This window comes from Cetorhinus maximus, chromosome 7 (genome assembly GCF_964194155.1).
Source record: "Cetorhinus maximus chromosome 7, sCetMax3.hap1.1, whole genome shotgun sequence".
Classification (NCBI taxonomy): domain Eukaryota; kingdom Metazoa; phylum Chordata; class Chondrichthyes; order Lamniformes; family Cetorhinidae; genus Cetorhinus; species Cetorhinus maximus.
The window spans coordinates 63,705,862-63,720,532 of NC_135885.1; the positions used below are offsets into that span (position 1 = coordinate 63,705,862).

Here is a 14,671-nt window from a genome sequence, read left to right on the forward strand (position 1 = left end):
CAGCCGATCTGATTGCCCGGCAGCTCTTGGAGGCAGGCCTTCCTCCCCAGATGGACCAGTAGGCTCGTCTCAAACCAATTAGCATTCTGCAGACCATTAAATGGCTGCAGCACAGACCGCTGGAGCAGGGGCAAGGTTTACGGTGATATTTTTGGCAGTGGGAAAGGAAATCCAGCCACCCGTAAAATCCTGCTCACCATCTCCACTTTGCTTCTTCTTCCATATTAACTTCTAACTAGGAAACAGCAAGTTCCAGCAATAAGAATGTATGCCAATGTAACAAAAGGAAACAGCAAACTTGTCCTGTGACACATTTATTGTACCAACAATCATCATGTACAAAACTGTGTCGTGCTTTCTGTGATTGCAAACTTGTATGGTCGCTTGCATGTATGATCTGTACTTTGATATTTCTTGCCTTGGCACAGGAAATTCCCTTTGCTTTGAAATGTGGCAATTGCCCATTCGAACCTCCAAGTCAACCAAACAACAAAAAGTTCATTGCTCTGTCGTCTTGCTAAATTTAGCAATTGGTTTATTCCACAAACATCAGTTTTGGGTTTACGTGTAGGTAACACCTACATAAAAGGATTAAGTGATCAAAATGTGAAACACCGCCCACTTAATTTCATTTGGCATCAGTCAATGAGTTTAATTGGTGCTTTCATGGCTGATTCATAATTTAATTACCAACATCACAAACCGATATTGATTATTGGTAAACTCCACAACCAATGGGTAACTGGTTCAATCTGCACACCAACATTGTTCCTGGTATCATTAGACATTAAAAACAATATCAACACTCTGAATCTCACCCCTAAATTTCCTGAGCTCTTTAAACTATTGCAGTTATTGCATTTTATTTGTTAGGAGAAATCAAGAAAAAAATAATTCCTTAGGGTAGCAGCAGTACATACATTAAAAATTGCTAAGCAAAACAATGCTGTCTCTTTATGCATCAGGTTGGATGGGATAATTATTACAAGTTAAAACCTAACACTGCAAGACTTTAAAACATTTGGTTTGTGGTTATTTTTGATTTTTAATCAAACAACAATTTCACTTTTAGGCATACTTCCAAATAATTAACAGGACAAAAGCTATACACTATATGAAGAAAATAACCAAAATACTGTTTGGAAATACAAACATTAGATGAATGAACTTTCATTTCCAATGTGCATATTTGTCAAACTGTTTACATCAAAAGCATTGATTTCTACTTATTTAAAGCAAACCAAAAGTTGGCTTTTAATCATAATGAATGTGAATGGTGTGGCCTGCGAGGAGGAACAGCAAGCCTGAGAACAACGAGAAGAATATCCCAATAGGTGCAACTATGAAAGACCATCCATACTGAACGTTTAGTGCAAAATCAGGACAGAGCTGGGTTCTTTGCTTCTGAATGTACGCTTGAATATCAATAACTGTTTCGATCCAGATGACATACATAACAACAAGTACTGTAAATATAATACCTGGGAAGGCAAAAAAGAAAAAGATCAATCAAAACAACATTTTAAACATCATTTATTTTCTAATGTTATATTTTAAAACATTACTTGCTCTGTGTTCACTCTACCCTGTTACCATCACCAGCTCAGGACAATTGATTGCTCTGCATTCTCCTCCATTTCCAAGAGAGCTGAAGATTTTAATGAAAATTAGTTGATGTTATATTTCAGACTAAACTATTTTACCCCAAAGGGAAACAGTGAATACAGCGTAAAATTGTAGGAAACGGGCAATGTGATGTTATTATTACTACTTTTAAAAGGAAAACACCTAGGTCCCAATATTTATGAGAGACAGCGAGGGAGTGGGGGATGAACTTGGAAATTCCAGGGTTGTGAATCAAACGACAGGGCCATATTATTATTTCTTAATGCTGTTTCCTGCCCAGCAGCCAAACAGATTGCAAGGCTAACCAGAGAATACCATTAACAGAAGGCTGCAGCCAGGGGCCATTGGGGATACTTCCCAGCAATTGCAAAAGATCAGACATGCCTGAATTTGATATAGAATAATATAATGATATGTTAAGGCAGGTAGCCTAAAGCTTGATCGGAGGTGGTTTCAATTAGTATCTTAAAGGGAGATGGAGTGATAGAGATATTTGCAGAGGGAATTCCAAAACTTAAGGTATGTCCACCAATAGTGACATGATGGAAAGCAGGGATGTGCAGGAGGTCAGTGTTGAAGGAGAACAGGCATCTTGGAGATTTGTAGGGCTGAAAGGGAGTTACAGAGGTGAAAGGGGTGAGGCCATGGAGGGATTTGAAAACAAGGACGAGAATTTTAAATTTGAGGTGTTGCCAGACCAGTGGCTAATTTAATGGAATATAATGTAGACAAAGGTGAAGTTATCTACTTTGGTAGTAAAAACGGAAATGAAAGTATTTCTTAAATGGTGAGAGGCTGGGAAGTGTTGGTGACAAAAGGGACCCGAGTGTCCTTGTTCATAAATCCCTGAAAGTGAACGTGCAGGTTCAACAAACAATTAAGAAGGCAAATGGTATGTTAGCCTTTACTGCAAGAGGATTTGAGTACAGGAGTAAGGAAATCTTGCTGCAGTTGTATAGAGCCTTGGTGAGACCACATCTGGAGTATTGTGTACAGTTTGGTCTCCTTACATAAGGAAGGATATACTTACCATAGAGAGAGTGCAACAAAGGTTCACCAGATTGATTCCTGGGATGGCCTGTTTTCTCTAGAAAAATGAGGGGTGATCTCATTGAAGTGTACAAAATTCTTACAGGGCTTGACAGATGCTGGAAGGATGTATCTGTGTTTGGGGAGTCTAGAACCAGGACCACAGTCTCAGAATAAGAGATAGGCCATTTAGAACTGAGACGAAGTGGAATTTCTTTGATCAGATGTTGGTGAATCTTTGGAATTCTCTACCCCAGAGGGCTGTGCAGGCTCAGTCATTGAGTATGTTCAAGACAGAGATTAATAGATTTCTAGATATTAAAGATCTCAACGGCTATAGGCATAGTGTGGGAAAATGGCATTAAAGTAATAGATCAGTCATGACCGAATTGAATGGTGGAGCAGGCTCGAGGGACCGAATGGCCTACTCTTGCTCCTATGTTCCTATGCTTTTTGGTCAGCGAGCACAGGGGTAATGGGCAAATGGGATGGTGTAAGTTAGGATATGGGCAGCAGTAATTTGGATGAGCTCAAGTTTATGGAGGTTTGTAGGGGAATGTTGGCCAGGAGAGCATTGGAATAAAGCTTGGATATTGAAGAAGGAGGAAATTGAGAGTAATTTAATAATAATTGATTTTATTTACTATTACCTAAAGTCTTTAAGTCAAATGAGTTTATTTCAGCAGTTTTTGCTAAAATAAAGACATAGGCCAGGATTTTACATTTGGCATGCAGGGGCGGGCCCAACATGCCAACATGTAAAATGACGCGCGATGACGTCGGGCGTGCATCCAAACATCATCGCGATGTTTCGTTCAGCGGGCGTGTGCCGAAGTCGGCTGTGCGCACGCCGATAATTTATAGGCCTATTAAGGCCATTAACGAATTAATTAATGTCAAGTTTACACTGCCCGTCCAACCTTACAGTTGGTGGGCAGGCGAAAAGGCCAAGCGGTCTTTGTGTTTTTTAGGAAACCTCATCCACGAGCGGGGTGAGGTTTCCTAAAGCTTTTACAAATTAAATAAGAAGTTTTCCTGAAAAATAAAAACATGTCCCATCTCATGTGACAGTCACATGATGGGACATGTTTCATAAAATTTTTAGTGATTCTACTTATTATTTTCAAAAGCGCTTCAATCTCCCTGAGGCAGCTCTGTGCCTCAGGGAGATTGAAGCACTCTTTCGCGTACATGCATGAAAGTGCGCTGGCCCTGACTCTCTTCTTCCCCAACCTGCGCAGGTAGCGTTGAGCGTTACCGCTCGTGTATTACTCTGGGCAGGCCTTAATTGGCCTACCCACGTAAAATGGTGCTGCGGAGCCAATCGCGGGCAGCGGACGGCTCCGTGACCACCCCTGCCCGTTCCCACCAAGCCCGCCCTACGCGGGAAACGTTCAGGCAACAGAATATAATCTTGTTCTTTCACTGTTGTTGGGGAACTTCTACACATTATTTATATGTGCAGTGAACTATATGGTCTGTAGATGGCAATATTAAACCCTTAAATAAATTCACATTAGATCAGCTTTTGGTAAACGATGTGAAACAGTGGCCACCAGAGGGTGAATATTAATCATACACTGATGGTCATAGAGGCAATTAAAAATTAAGATTGCAAAATGTCACCTTACACCACCGCATATGATTCTGACATTTTTACAGTTGCAGGTTGCATGGCATTCTCTGTCCTGCTCTCAAGGTGCACGACACTTCATTATTATATTTAAATTAGGCTCTCACTATACAGTTTGGAGCCTGATATAAGCTTAACAGTTACCGGCTGAGTTTCTCAAGGTTCAGGAAGTCTGGTAGCTAAAAAGCGAAAGAAGCTGCTGGCTGCAGAAGGTTCTTTGCTCTTGATTGTGATCTAGGAGGAGTAGGAGTGCTCCCCCTACCTCCCGGAAGCAAACTTTCTGCCAATTGAGGCTTCTTCTCACTGACCCCTCAATCTGCCAAACCCACAAGCCCTCTACCTGGAATGCCGAGCGACCTGCTCATTCTCCTGATGACCCACCACCCCCCACACAACCAGCAATCTCAAGCCTTCTGTCAAACAATAAACTACCTAAGGCATTTGAAATATTTGCAATGATCTTATCTCTTCTGCTCAAGCTTTGGCAAGTTCAGTCTTAGATATGGTCAGATAGTAGCAGGATGTGGGTTACGGCCAGTTTCCAATCTTCATATTGAGTGAGTGAGTGAGGCGCCTCATCAGAGATAGTGACACTTATCAGCAGTTATGTCACTGCAGGCCATTCGTGACATTCTTGTGGTCTATCACTCAGTAGCCACTCGCTCTTTTCCTCTCAGAACATTTGATTCGGTATCGTGGTTTTGGGGCGGGAGTAGGAACCCAGTAGCGATGACTTCAAATTTTACCATAACAAATGGTGAGTTCAATAGCCATGTCTGCTCTATCAGAAAAGATAACTATGAAAGCAGCTAGGATGTTGTATATGACAACTGGTTCACTAACGTCCTTTAGGGAATCCTATCTGGTGTTTATATAACACTAGTTTCCACACTGAGGGCGGAATTTAAAGTGATCCACAGGAGTGGGGTGCAGGAGGGGAGGGGACCATAGGATCACGAGGGAAGGCAGGGGGTGAAGTGCCCTTAACTTGCCCGATGCCATGCAGTTATCTCAGCAGCTAGGAAGCTGGAAGGTGGCTTCCCCACCCAGGGGCCAACTGAGACCCTTAAGTGATCAACTAAGGGCCATTTATGGTCTACTTCCTGCTGTCACTGGGTGGTAAGTGTGGAGACCGCCCAGTAAAAACTGGCAGCCTCCATAAGGGTTTGGGGCAGGAGTGTTGGAGGACGGTTCTGTTGGCGCCCTCAAACCCTTGGAGAGCCTCCCTGCTGCAAGGAACCCCCATGGAAATGCCCTTGCCCACCTTGCCAAGACCTGCCTGACTTACCCTGGTGACCCTGAATTCACCCGCCTGGGTTCCAGGGCAGCGACCATGAGGTTGTTCCAGGTTGGGTGCAGGCCCAGCATTGGCCACCACTCCCAGTGGCACTCATGGAACTGAAGAGCTGCCGGCCCTCCGATTGGCTGGCTTCTCAAGGAGGCAGGCTCTCGTCCTTTAAAGGAATGGGAGCCCTAATGCCAGGCAGTTAATTGCCTGATGGACACAGAATCAAGTAAGTCTCCTGGAAAGGGCCAATGTGGAGTTGCCTCTGGCTTTCTGACCCAGTCAGAGTTACGGCCACCTGCAGTCAATTCAACCCTGGGGCTCTGATTTCAAAGCGGGAAGATTATTATACCATGCACACAAGTCCTGTAATGGGTGATGATTCTGGAGAGGTCTTGCTGATGTAACGAGGTCGTAACTTTTGGATTTAAATTAGGCCTTTTCTTGCATGCAGCAGGAACCTCAGCTGACTTCAAAGTTGCTTAATTGGCGATGTCATCAGGCATAAATTGTGTAGCCTCTGGTCAGCAAGTGGGCTCAGCCTGATCTCAACTCCTCCCTCACTGCATTCATGCTGGGTAAGGAGGGACATAATTGATTCCTGTATGTCTGACTCTTCATACACTCTTAAGTGGCTTAGTAAACCACTCATGTGTACAAACAATTTCTACAAAGCACAATTTAACCCTCTCCTCCACTTCCCCCATGGAAAGTAAAATCAGGTGAAGCAAGTGACTTGAAAAGGCAGAGAGTTTACCCTCTTGGTTTCTCAGACCTTGCCTGACTTTTCCTCTGTTGTGCATTTGAACTGATCATTCTCAGCCATATTGGAGAGGATGATCATCATGTTTCGCCTTAAATGGATTTTTTTTCATGTAAGATACACAGGGCAGAATTTAATGGTCATGGCGGGGGGGCCCATCTGTCTTGTTTTTTTGTTTCAATGATGCACACAGGCTGTCGACATTGTAGCTAAGCTACAATTTTTCTAACATAAACACATATCTGCACCAACTGAATTCTGGAAAGACAGGTTCCAACATGTGCTATCTGACTTTCAATCCCCAGATCTGGTGACCTCATCTCTAGTAGAGAGTACCATATAGATTCTAATATGGAGTCCACTACCATAATCAACTATCATGATATTTCCCTTTTGTTCAAAAAACAAACTTTTATACAACTCAAGCACACAAAGTCTCAAGTCTATTCTTTCTCACTCTGTTTTGATCCATCTGTTTTGTCTTTTACTCATCTCTGTTTCTCTGGTTTTTTCACAATTCTTCCCCTGGATGTTCTGAGTGGTGACAGAAGTGATTTTGAAGGACAAGGGACCTTCTCCAGCTCTGTGTCACTATCACCCCTTGGATAGTTTTCAGGACTCTCAGGCTTTGTCTGGTTATCTGTTGCTTCACTGGTGCATTCTACTTTTTGGTCCTCAGCTACTCTTTCTGGTTCAGAGCAGGGTTGCGTTTCATTTGTTTTCTGTAAGAATTTCCGGTTTCTCCTGTAGAGTTGTCCACTTGGAGTCTGCACTATGTAAAACGTTAGTTCTCCTGTGATTCCTGTGACAACAGCAGGATTCCAGATCCCTTCATGCTGAATCCTCACTGTCTCTCCCATATTCAGTTCAGGCAGGGGTCAGGCACTCGATCAAAGTACTGTTTCTGCTTCTGCTGCCTCAGTTTGAGCAGGTCCTGCACGCTGTAGCTCACTGGCTGTGGAAATAACAGGGCACAGTTGGAAGCTTAGTTCTGAGTCTTCTCTCCATCAGCTGTGCTGGCGATGATCCAATGCCCTCTAATGGGTCTCTTCCATCTGCCTTTGCCTTCTTCAATAGGTGTTTTAAGGTCTGCACCATCCCGTTTAATTGTGGATATTTAAGACATGACGTAGTGTGACAAAACTCCCAGTCCTGTGCAAATTTGTGAAACTCAGTGCCTGAGAATTGTGGACCGTTATCTGAGATGAGCACTTCAGGTAAGCTTTGGCGAGAAAATATTGATCTTAAATGATTTATTACAATGATGCTCTTACTCCACTCCAATTTTCTGCCAGGGCCTCTGGAATACTATGGGCAGAATTTTCTGCCTGTCAGGTGGGCGGGCCCGACCCAATCTCCGGCGGGTGGGGAGCCGATCCCCGCCGGAGAAGCGGGCCCCGCCGCCATTTTAAGTGGGCGAGCCAATTAAGGCCCGCCCAGCGTGACATCCAGCAGGAAGCGCTATGCGGGCAGGGGTGGGGGGATTCCCCAACTGCGAGAGTGCGCTCTTTCACACATGCGCACGAAAGAGCGCACATCTCCCTGAGGGTAAGTGCTGCCTCAGGGAGAGCGCTAATAGCTGTATAAACTTTAAAATTAGAAAAATAAAAAAATTCTTAACATGTCCCCCTCATGTGACAATGTCACACGAGATGGGACATGTTAATAAATTTCACTGAAACTTTAATAAACTTTTTTAAACCCTACATGAAACCTCATCCCGCCGGTGGATGAGGTTTCATGTTTTTTCAGAAGCCCGCCGGGGCTCCTGGCCTGCCCACCAACCTTAAGGTTGGACAGGCAGGTCCTTTAATTGTTTTAATTATCCTGTCAATAGCCTCAATTGGCCATTGACAGGTCGGCGGGTCCGCAGCTGATTTTGCTGTGCCCCCACCTTCCTGAAGATTTAAATGGGGCGGGATGATGTCGGGGGTTCCTCCCGATGTCATCGCGCGTTATTTTGCGCGCCGGCGAGCGGGCCCCGCCCCCTGCTCACCGATGGCAAAATTCAGCCCTATATGTTTGAAGTGGTTATTTTTGTTGTGATTTACTGTACTTTTGGCATGCTACACACGCATTCACCATTTCACCGATTTGTGCTCCCATTCCAGGCCAATACATTACATCTCGAGCTCTTCTCCTGCATATTTCTATGCCGAGGTGACTTTCATTGTATGCGCTGCAGCATTCCTTTCCTCAGTGTTGCAGGAATTATGATCTTTTCTCCCTTGAAAAGTATTCCTTCTGCTACATGACATTCCTCACGAAAGTTCCAGTATTCTTGTACAGCAGAAGGGGCTCCGCTCTGATGTGTGGGCCAGCCAATTTGCACAATCTGCTGCAGTTTTCTCAAGGTGGCGTCGTTCTTGATTGCTTCCCTGATTTCATCCAGTTTGGTTACAGCCACAGGTAAGTTATTTGTCAGCATGTGAACCTGTGCTTCTGTTTCTTTATCCTCTACCTCCGTGATGGGTAGGTATGCTTGTGACAGAGTGACTGCGATGGACATTCCCTTGCCCGATTTGTATTTAACTCTGTCCTGGTACTTCTGCAGGCACATTAGTAACCTTTGGGTTCTTGGTGGTCCACAGTTCAGGGGCTTTTTAAGTATGGCTCCCAAAGGCTTATGATCAGACTCTACCAATACGTCTTTGCCGTAGACAAATTGATGGAAGCATTCTGGGCCAAACACAATTGCTAACATTTCTTTCTCTATTTGGGCATACCACTGCTGTGATTCAGTCATTGCCTTTGAAACGTATGCCTCTGGTGCCTCATTTTGCAAGAGGACAGCTCCCAGGCCAGTATTTGAAGCGTCCACTGAGATCTTGACTGGCTGACTGACATCGTAATACTTTAACAGTGGTGCCTGGGTCAGTCTTTCCTTCAGACTGGTCAAAGCTTCCTGGTGACTTTACCGCCATTCCACATTATTTTGTAGAAGTTCTCTGAGAGTTGCTATCAGATCTGACATGTTTGGAATGAATTTCCCAAGATAAGTCACTACTCTCAAAAACCTCTCCCAGTCTCCCTTCCATTCTGGGGGTGGCATGTTCACGACTGCTTTGATTTTACTTGGGTCCAGCTTCAGTCCCTCACTTGTCAGCACATGTCCCAAGTACTTGATTTCATGAAGACCTATTTTGCACTTTTCCTTCTTCAGCTTGAAGTCCCTTTCTCTTGCTCTGGCCAGCACCTGCCTCAGTCTGTGGTCGTGTTCTTCTTGTGAGCACATAATTGATATAGGTTTCCACGCCCTCTAACCCTTCAAACGGCTGCTTCACTGTTCTGTGGAACACCTCCGAAGCTGAATTAATACCAAAAGGTAAGCCTAAAAACTTGTATCACCCATATGGTGTGTTGAAGGTACAGAGATGGGAGCTGCATTCATCCAGCTTGACCTGCCAGAAGTCTGAACTCGCATCCAAGGCTGAATAGTATTTAGCATCAGCTAGCTTACACATGATATCTTCTACTGTAGGCAGCTGGTAAAGCCCTCTTTGTACTGGTTTAGATCACTGGGATCCAGACAGACTTGCAGGTTCCCATCTGACTTTTCTACAATTACAATTGGATCAACCCACTTTGTCAGTTCTTCAATTTTCTTGATGATGTGAAGTTTCTCCATTCTGTTCAACTCTGCTTTCAGTCGATCTCTCAGCATTACTGGTATTTTCCTGGGCAGTTGTATTATGGGTGTCACGGTTTCGTCAATCTTGATGGTGTGTTCTCCTTTTAGGCAGCCAATCCCCTGGATGTCATCAGTGGTGACAGTCATTATTCTCTTAATTAGTTTCAGATTTTCACAAGCTTTGATTCCAAGAATGTGTTTTGCATCAGTTTTCACCACTATGAATGGAAGTGCTTGAGACTGATTTTTGTAGTTCACTATAAGTGTGCACTTGCCTTCTACTGCAATTTTTTTTACCTGTATAAGTGGACAGCTTCATTTTTGTTTTAGTTAACTGTTTTTCTTTGCTTATCTTACATCAGGCTTATGAGAATGACATTTGCTTGTGCACCTGTCTCAAGCTTGAAATTCGCCATCATGTTAGCAATTTTTAAATTAACCTTCCATTTATCTTCTTTGGAATTTGTTGTTACTGCACTAATGAAAAGTTCAGTTTCAGTGTCTGTGTCATCATCTGCAATCGTGTGCACTTTCAATTTACACATCTTAGCGAAGTGGTTTAGTTTATCATTTTTATTACACTGATTACCGTGGGCTGGATAACTACGTGGTAAATGCTCTGTCCCGCATCGGCTGCATTTACATGTTTTAATGGCAGTTTTGTTCTTTTTACCTTCACGTTGTCTATTTGTTCTTTCCCAGGGCTGTTTCTGTTTAACTGTATCTAACTGCCTATATGTGGCTTATTATCTTCTGTCATCTGTTTAATCTTGCATTTCATTGTCTCTGCTGCTCTGCAGATATTTATTGCTTTTTCCAGCGTGAGATCAACTTCCCTCAGACAGCCATTTGCGATCCCGCAAATTATTCTATCTCAGATGAGTGATTCTTCAAGCTCTCCAAATTCATATGATTTAGCTCATTTTCTAAGCTCAGTTACATACTGACTAATGTTGTCACTGCCTTGCATGCATATAAAAAACCATACGTGATGTTTTTCTTAGGGCTGCAGATTTCAAATTTTTCCATTATGTCTTTCAAGTCATTTTGTTTCTCATCACTTTCAAACATGAATGTGCTATGGACTTCTAGGACTGCTTCCCCTGCTACGTGCAGAAAGATGGAAGACTGTCCCTGAGGGTCTTTTTTATCACTGCCCATTGCTATGATGTACAGCTCGAATTGCTGCTGGAACCTCCTCCAGTTTTCGGCGAGATTTCCCTCCAAACTGTGCTCTGTTGGTGGCTTCAGAACCTCTGTTGTATTTAGTTTACTTCTGACACCATGTCTTGTTTTTTGTTTCAATGATGCACACAAGCTGTCAACATTGTAGCTGAGCTAACTTTATTGATAACACATTTTCCTAACATAAACACCTATCTGCACTAACTGAATTCTATCAAGCCTGGTTCCAATATGTGCTATCTGGCCTCCAATCCCCACATCAGGTGACCCCATCTCTAGAAGAGAGTACCTTATAGTATCTAATACTAGAGTCCACTACCACAATCAACCATTATCATGACACCATCCACCAGTTGGAAAATCAGGGACAACCCCACCATGGCCATTTCAGGAAGCCCGATGGGGTTCAGTTCCACTTGGGCACTTTCCATTGGGTTTCCTAGCTCCTGTGAGGGGAAATTTCCCCCGGAAATTCTGGTGTGGAGCAGATGTCACATCTCTGAGAGCTGCCAGCCAATCAGTGGCCAATAGTTCTCCAGAGAGCGGTGGCCTCTGCCAAAACTGCAATGCGGCCAAAACCATTGATCAACACAGGAGCCCAAGGAAATTGGTGAGTGGTTTGGGTTCACCATGGACAAATAAGACCACCCTGGTGAGGGGTGGGGTGGGAAGGGTTGAGTTAAAGGGCAGAGGAGGTTCTTACTCCAGGTCGCTTTGTTCCCACCTGTGAGCGTTTCTATCAGGCACTGAGTGTCTGCCAAGGAGGTACAACTCCCCCCCACCAGGCCTTAGGCCTACCTGCCAGGGTTTTCCTGGTGGTAGCCTGCCTGGCTTGGCCCCTGCCCACCACTGGTTAAATACCAGCAGCAGCAGGATGAGGCCCTTAAGTGGTCACATAGGGCTTTAATTGGCCTCCAGTTGGGAAGGCTGTCCTCAAGCCTTCCTGCCCAGGGCTTAATTAAAGGGAGGTGAGAATGTGGCAGGATCTCCCGGTGCACCTTCCTGCCAAATCACACAACCCCCTGCTTCTGAATCTGCCTCCGGTCGGGAGGGTGTTGGGTGAGGGCACTAAATTCCACTCAATAACTCCGTGAAGTCTTCCATCTGGCAGTATGGTTCAAAACTGAATTGAGTTTATCCCAACTGAGACCACATGATGTAAAAAACAATCAGCACTGAGACTTAAACCACAATAATCAATTCAAACTTCAATGCCAATGGCAATTTTACCCCCCAGGCTTTTGTCTTTATTGAACTTTAAACTCTGTCAGTGTATGTGGGAGGTGGTTGACTTTAATCAATTATTTCTGGTTCATGTCCATGAAGTTGTTGGAGAATTTACTGAAGGCTTTCAATATACAACTCATCTCCAGTGCAATTCGATCTTTGTCTTACAGCTAGATCAAAAAAAATCCTTGTCCTAGTCATCAGCATGTTTGAGCAGCTGCTGCATTTTGACCTAAATTTGGCATGGGAACTTGGCAATATGTGGCTTGGATGTGTGTCAAACATTTCTTGTACTGTAACTGCAGCTTCTGTTGTTGTACCATTTAAAATAAAATTCCATCATTTTGGAAGCATTTATAATCAAATACTTTTTTTTATTCATTCATGGAATGTGGGTGTCGCTGGCTAGGCCCGCATTTATTGCCCATCCCTAAATACCCTTGGGAAGGTGGTGGTGAGCTGCCTTCTTGAACCACTGCAGGCCATGTGGTGTAGGTACGCCCACAGTGGTATTTATGAAGGAATCTACCTTAATTGCCTACCACCATTCACGACTGGATGTGGCAGCATTGCAGAGCTTAGATCTGATCCGTTGATTGTGCAATTGCTTAGCTCTATCGCATATTGCATTTGCTGTTTGACATGCAAGCAGTCCTGTGTTGTAACTTCACCAGATTGACACCCCATTTTTTGGTATGTCTGGTGCTGCTCCTGGCATGTCTTCCTGCACTCTTCATTGAACCAGGGTCGATCCCCCGGCTTGCTGGTAATGGTAGAATTGTGGTTGTATACAATTCTGCTGCTGATGACCCACAGCACCTCATGGATGCCCATGGTTTTGAGTTGCTAGATCTGTTCAAAATCTATCCCCTTTTGCACAGTGGTAGTACCACACACAACACAATGGAGGGTATCCTCAATATGAAGACCAGACTTTGTCTCCACAAGATCAGTGTGATTGTCACACCCATCAATACTGTCATGTACAGTTGCATTTGCGACAGGTAGACTGGTGAGGATGAGTATCATAGGTTTTTCCCTCTTGTTGGTTCTTTCACTACCTGCTGTAGACCCAGTCTGGCAGCTATGTCCTTTAGGACTCGGCCAGTTCAGTCAGTAGTGATGCTAACAAGCCACTCTTGGTGATAGACATAGAGGTCCCCCACCTTGAGTGCATTCTGTGCCCTTGCCACCTTCAGTGCTTCTTTCAAATGATGCTCAATGGAGGAGCACTGATTCATCAGCTGGACAGAGGGTGGTAGGTGGTAATCAGCAGGAGGTTTCCCTGCCCATGATTGACCCGATGCTATGAGACTTTATGGACTCGAGGGCAACACCCTCCCAACTGTATAGCACTCTGCTCCCACCTCAGGGATGGTCATGGTGGTATCTGGGACATTGTCTGGAAGGTATGATTTCCAAAGTATAACTATGTCAGGCTGTTGTTGTGTGAGACAGCTCTCCCAATTATGGCGCAAGCAAGGATGACTTTGCAAGCTCCACGGGCTGGGTGTGCCATTGTCATTTCTGATGCCTAGGTTGTTGCTAGGTGGTCCGTCCAGTTTTCTTCCTTTTAGACTTCGTAGCGATTTGATCGAACTCAGTAGCTTGCTACGCCATTTCGCAGGGCAGTTAAGAGTCAACCGGTCTGGAGTCACATGTAGGCCAGAACAAGTAAAAATAGCAGATTTTCTTCCCTAAAGGGCATTAGTGAACCAGATGGGTTTTTAAACAACAATTGTTTCATGGTCACCATTAGACTAGCTTCCAATTCAAGATTAATTAATTTAACTTAAATTCCACCAGCTGCCATGGTAGGATCTGAACCTGTGACCCCAAAGCATTAGCCTGGGCCTTGGGATTGCTAGTCCAGTGACATTACCACTACACCATTGTCTCCTCTTCAATAACTGTATGAATTTTGTAGCTGTAAGATACTCTAATCAATTAATATCATGCACACAACCACAACTATGAAGAACATTTAACCCAAAACAACAAGCGGGTTAGGTTAGATGAAGGGTTAAAGTCTGCGAAATCTATTTCCTGTCCCAAACCCGCCTGCAACAGACCCATTGCCAGTTTTAACTGAGGCCAGAAAATATGCAATACTCCCTCTATCAGCGACCTCCTTCCCCGCCCTGATTGACCACCCCTCCCCCCTCTTCAGTCGACCACCCCCTGATCGATTCCACCCCGCACCACCACCAATTGGGGTGTGGGTGCCACCCACACTCCCAACCTCTGGCATGGACCTCTTGTTCTTGCAGACTTCATTGACCAATTTCCTGT

At 44.3% G+C, this 14,671-nt stretch overlaps 1 protein-coding gene across 1 annotated transcript in view; it reads right to left on the bottom strand.

Moving 5' to 3' along the window:
• Positions 1 to 298: 298 nt before the first annotated feature.
• The window catches only part of tmem182a (transmembrane protein 182a), a 66,590-nt gene continuing 52,217 nt past the window's right edge, over positions 299 to 14,671 (bottom strand). Inside the window, exon 5 of the mRNA XM_078545601.1 lies at positions 299 to 1,481. Coding sequence (XP_078401727.1) covers positions 1,255 to 1,481 — 227 coding nt within the window. The 3' untranslated portion in view covers positions 299 to 1,254. The remainder of the gene's footprint in view (positions 1,482 to 14,671) is intronic.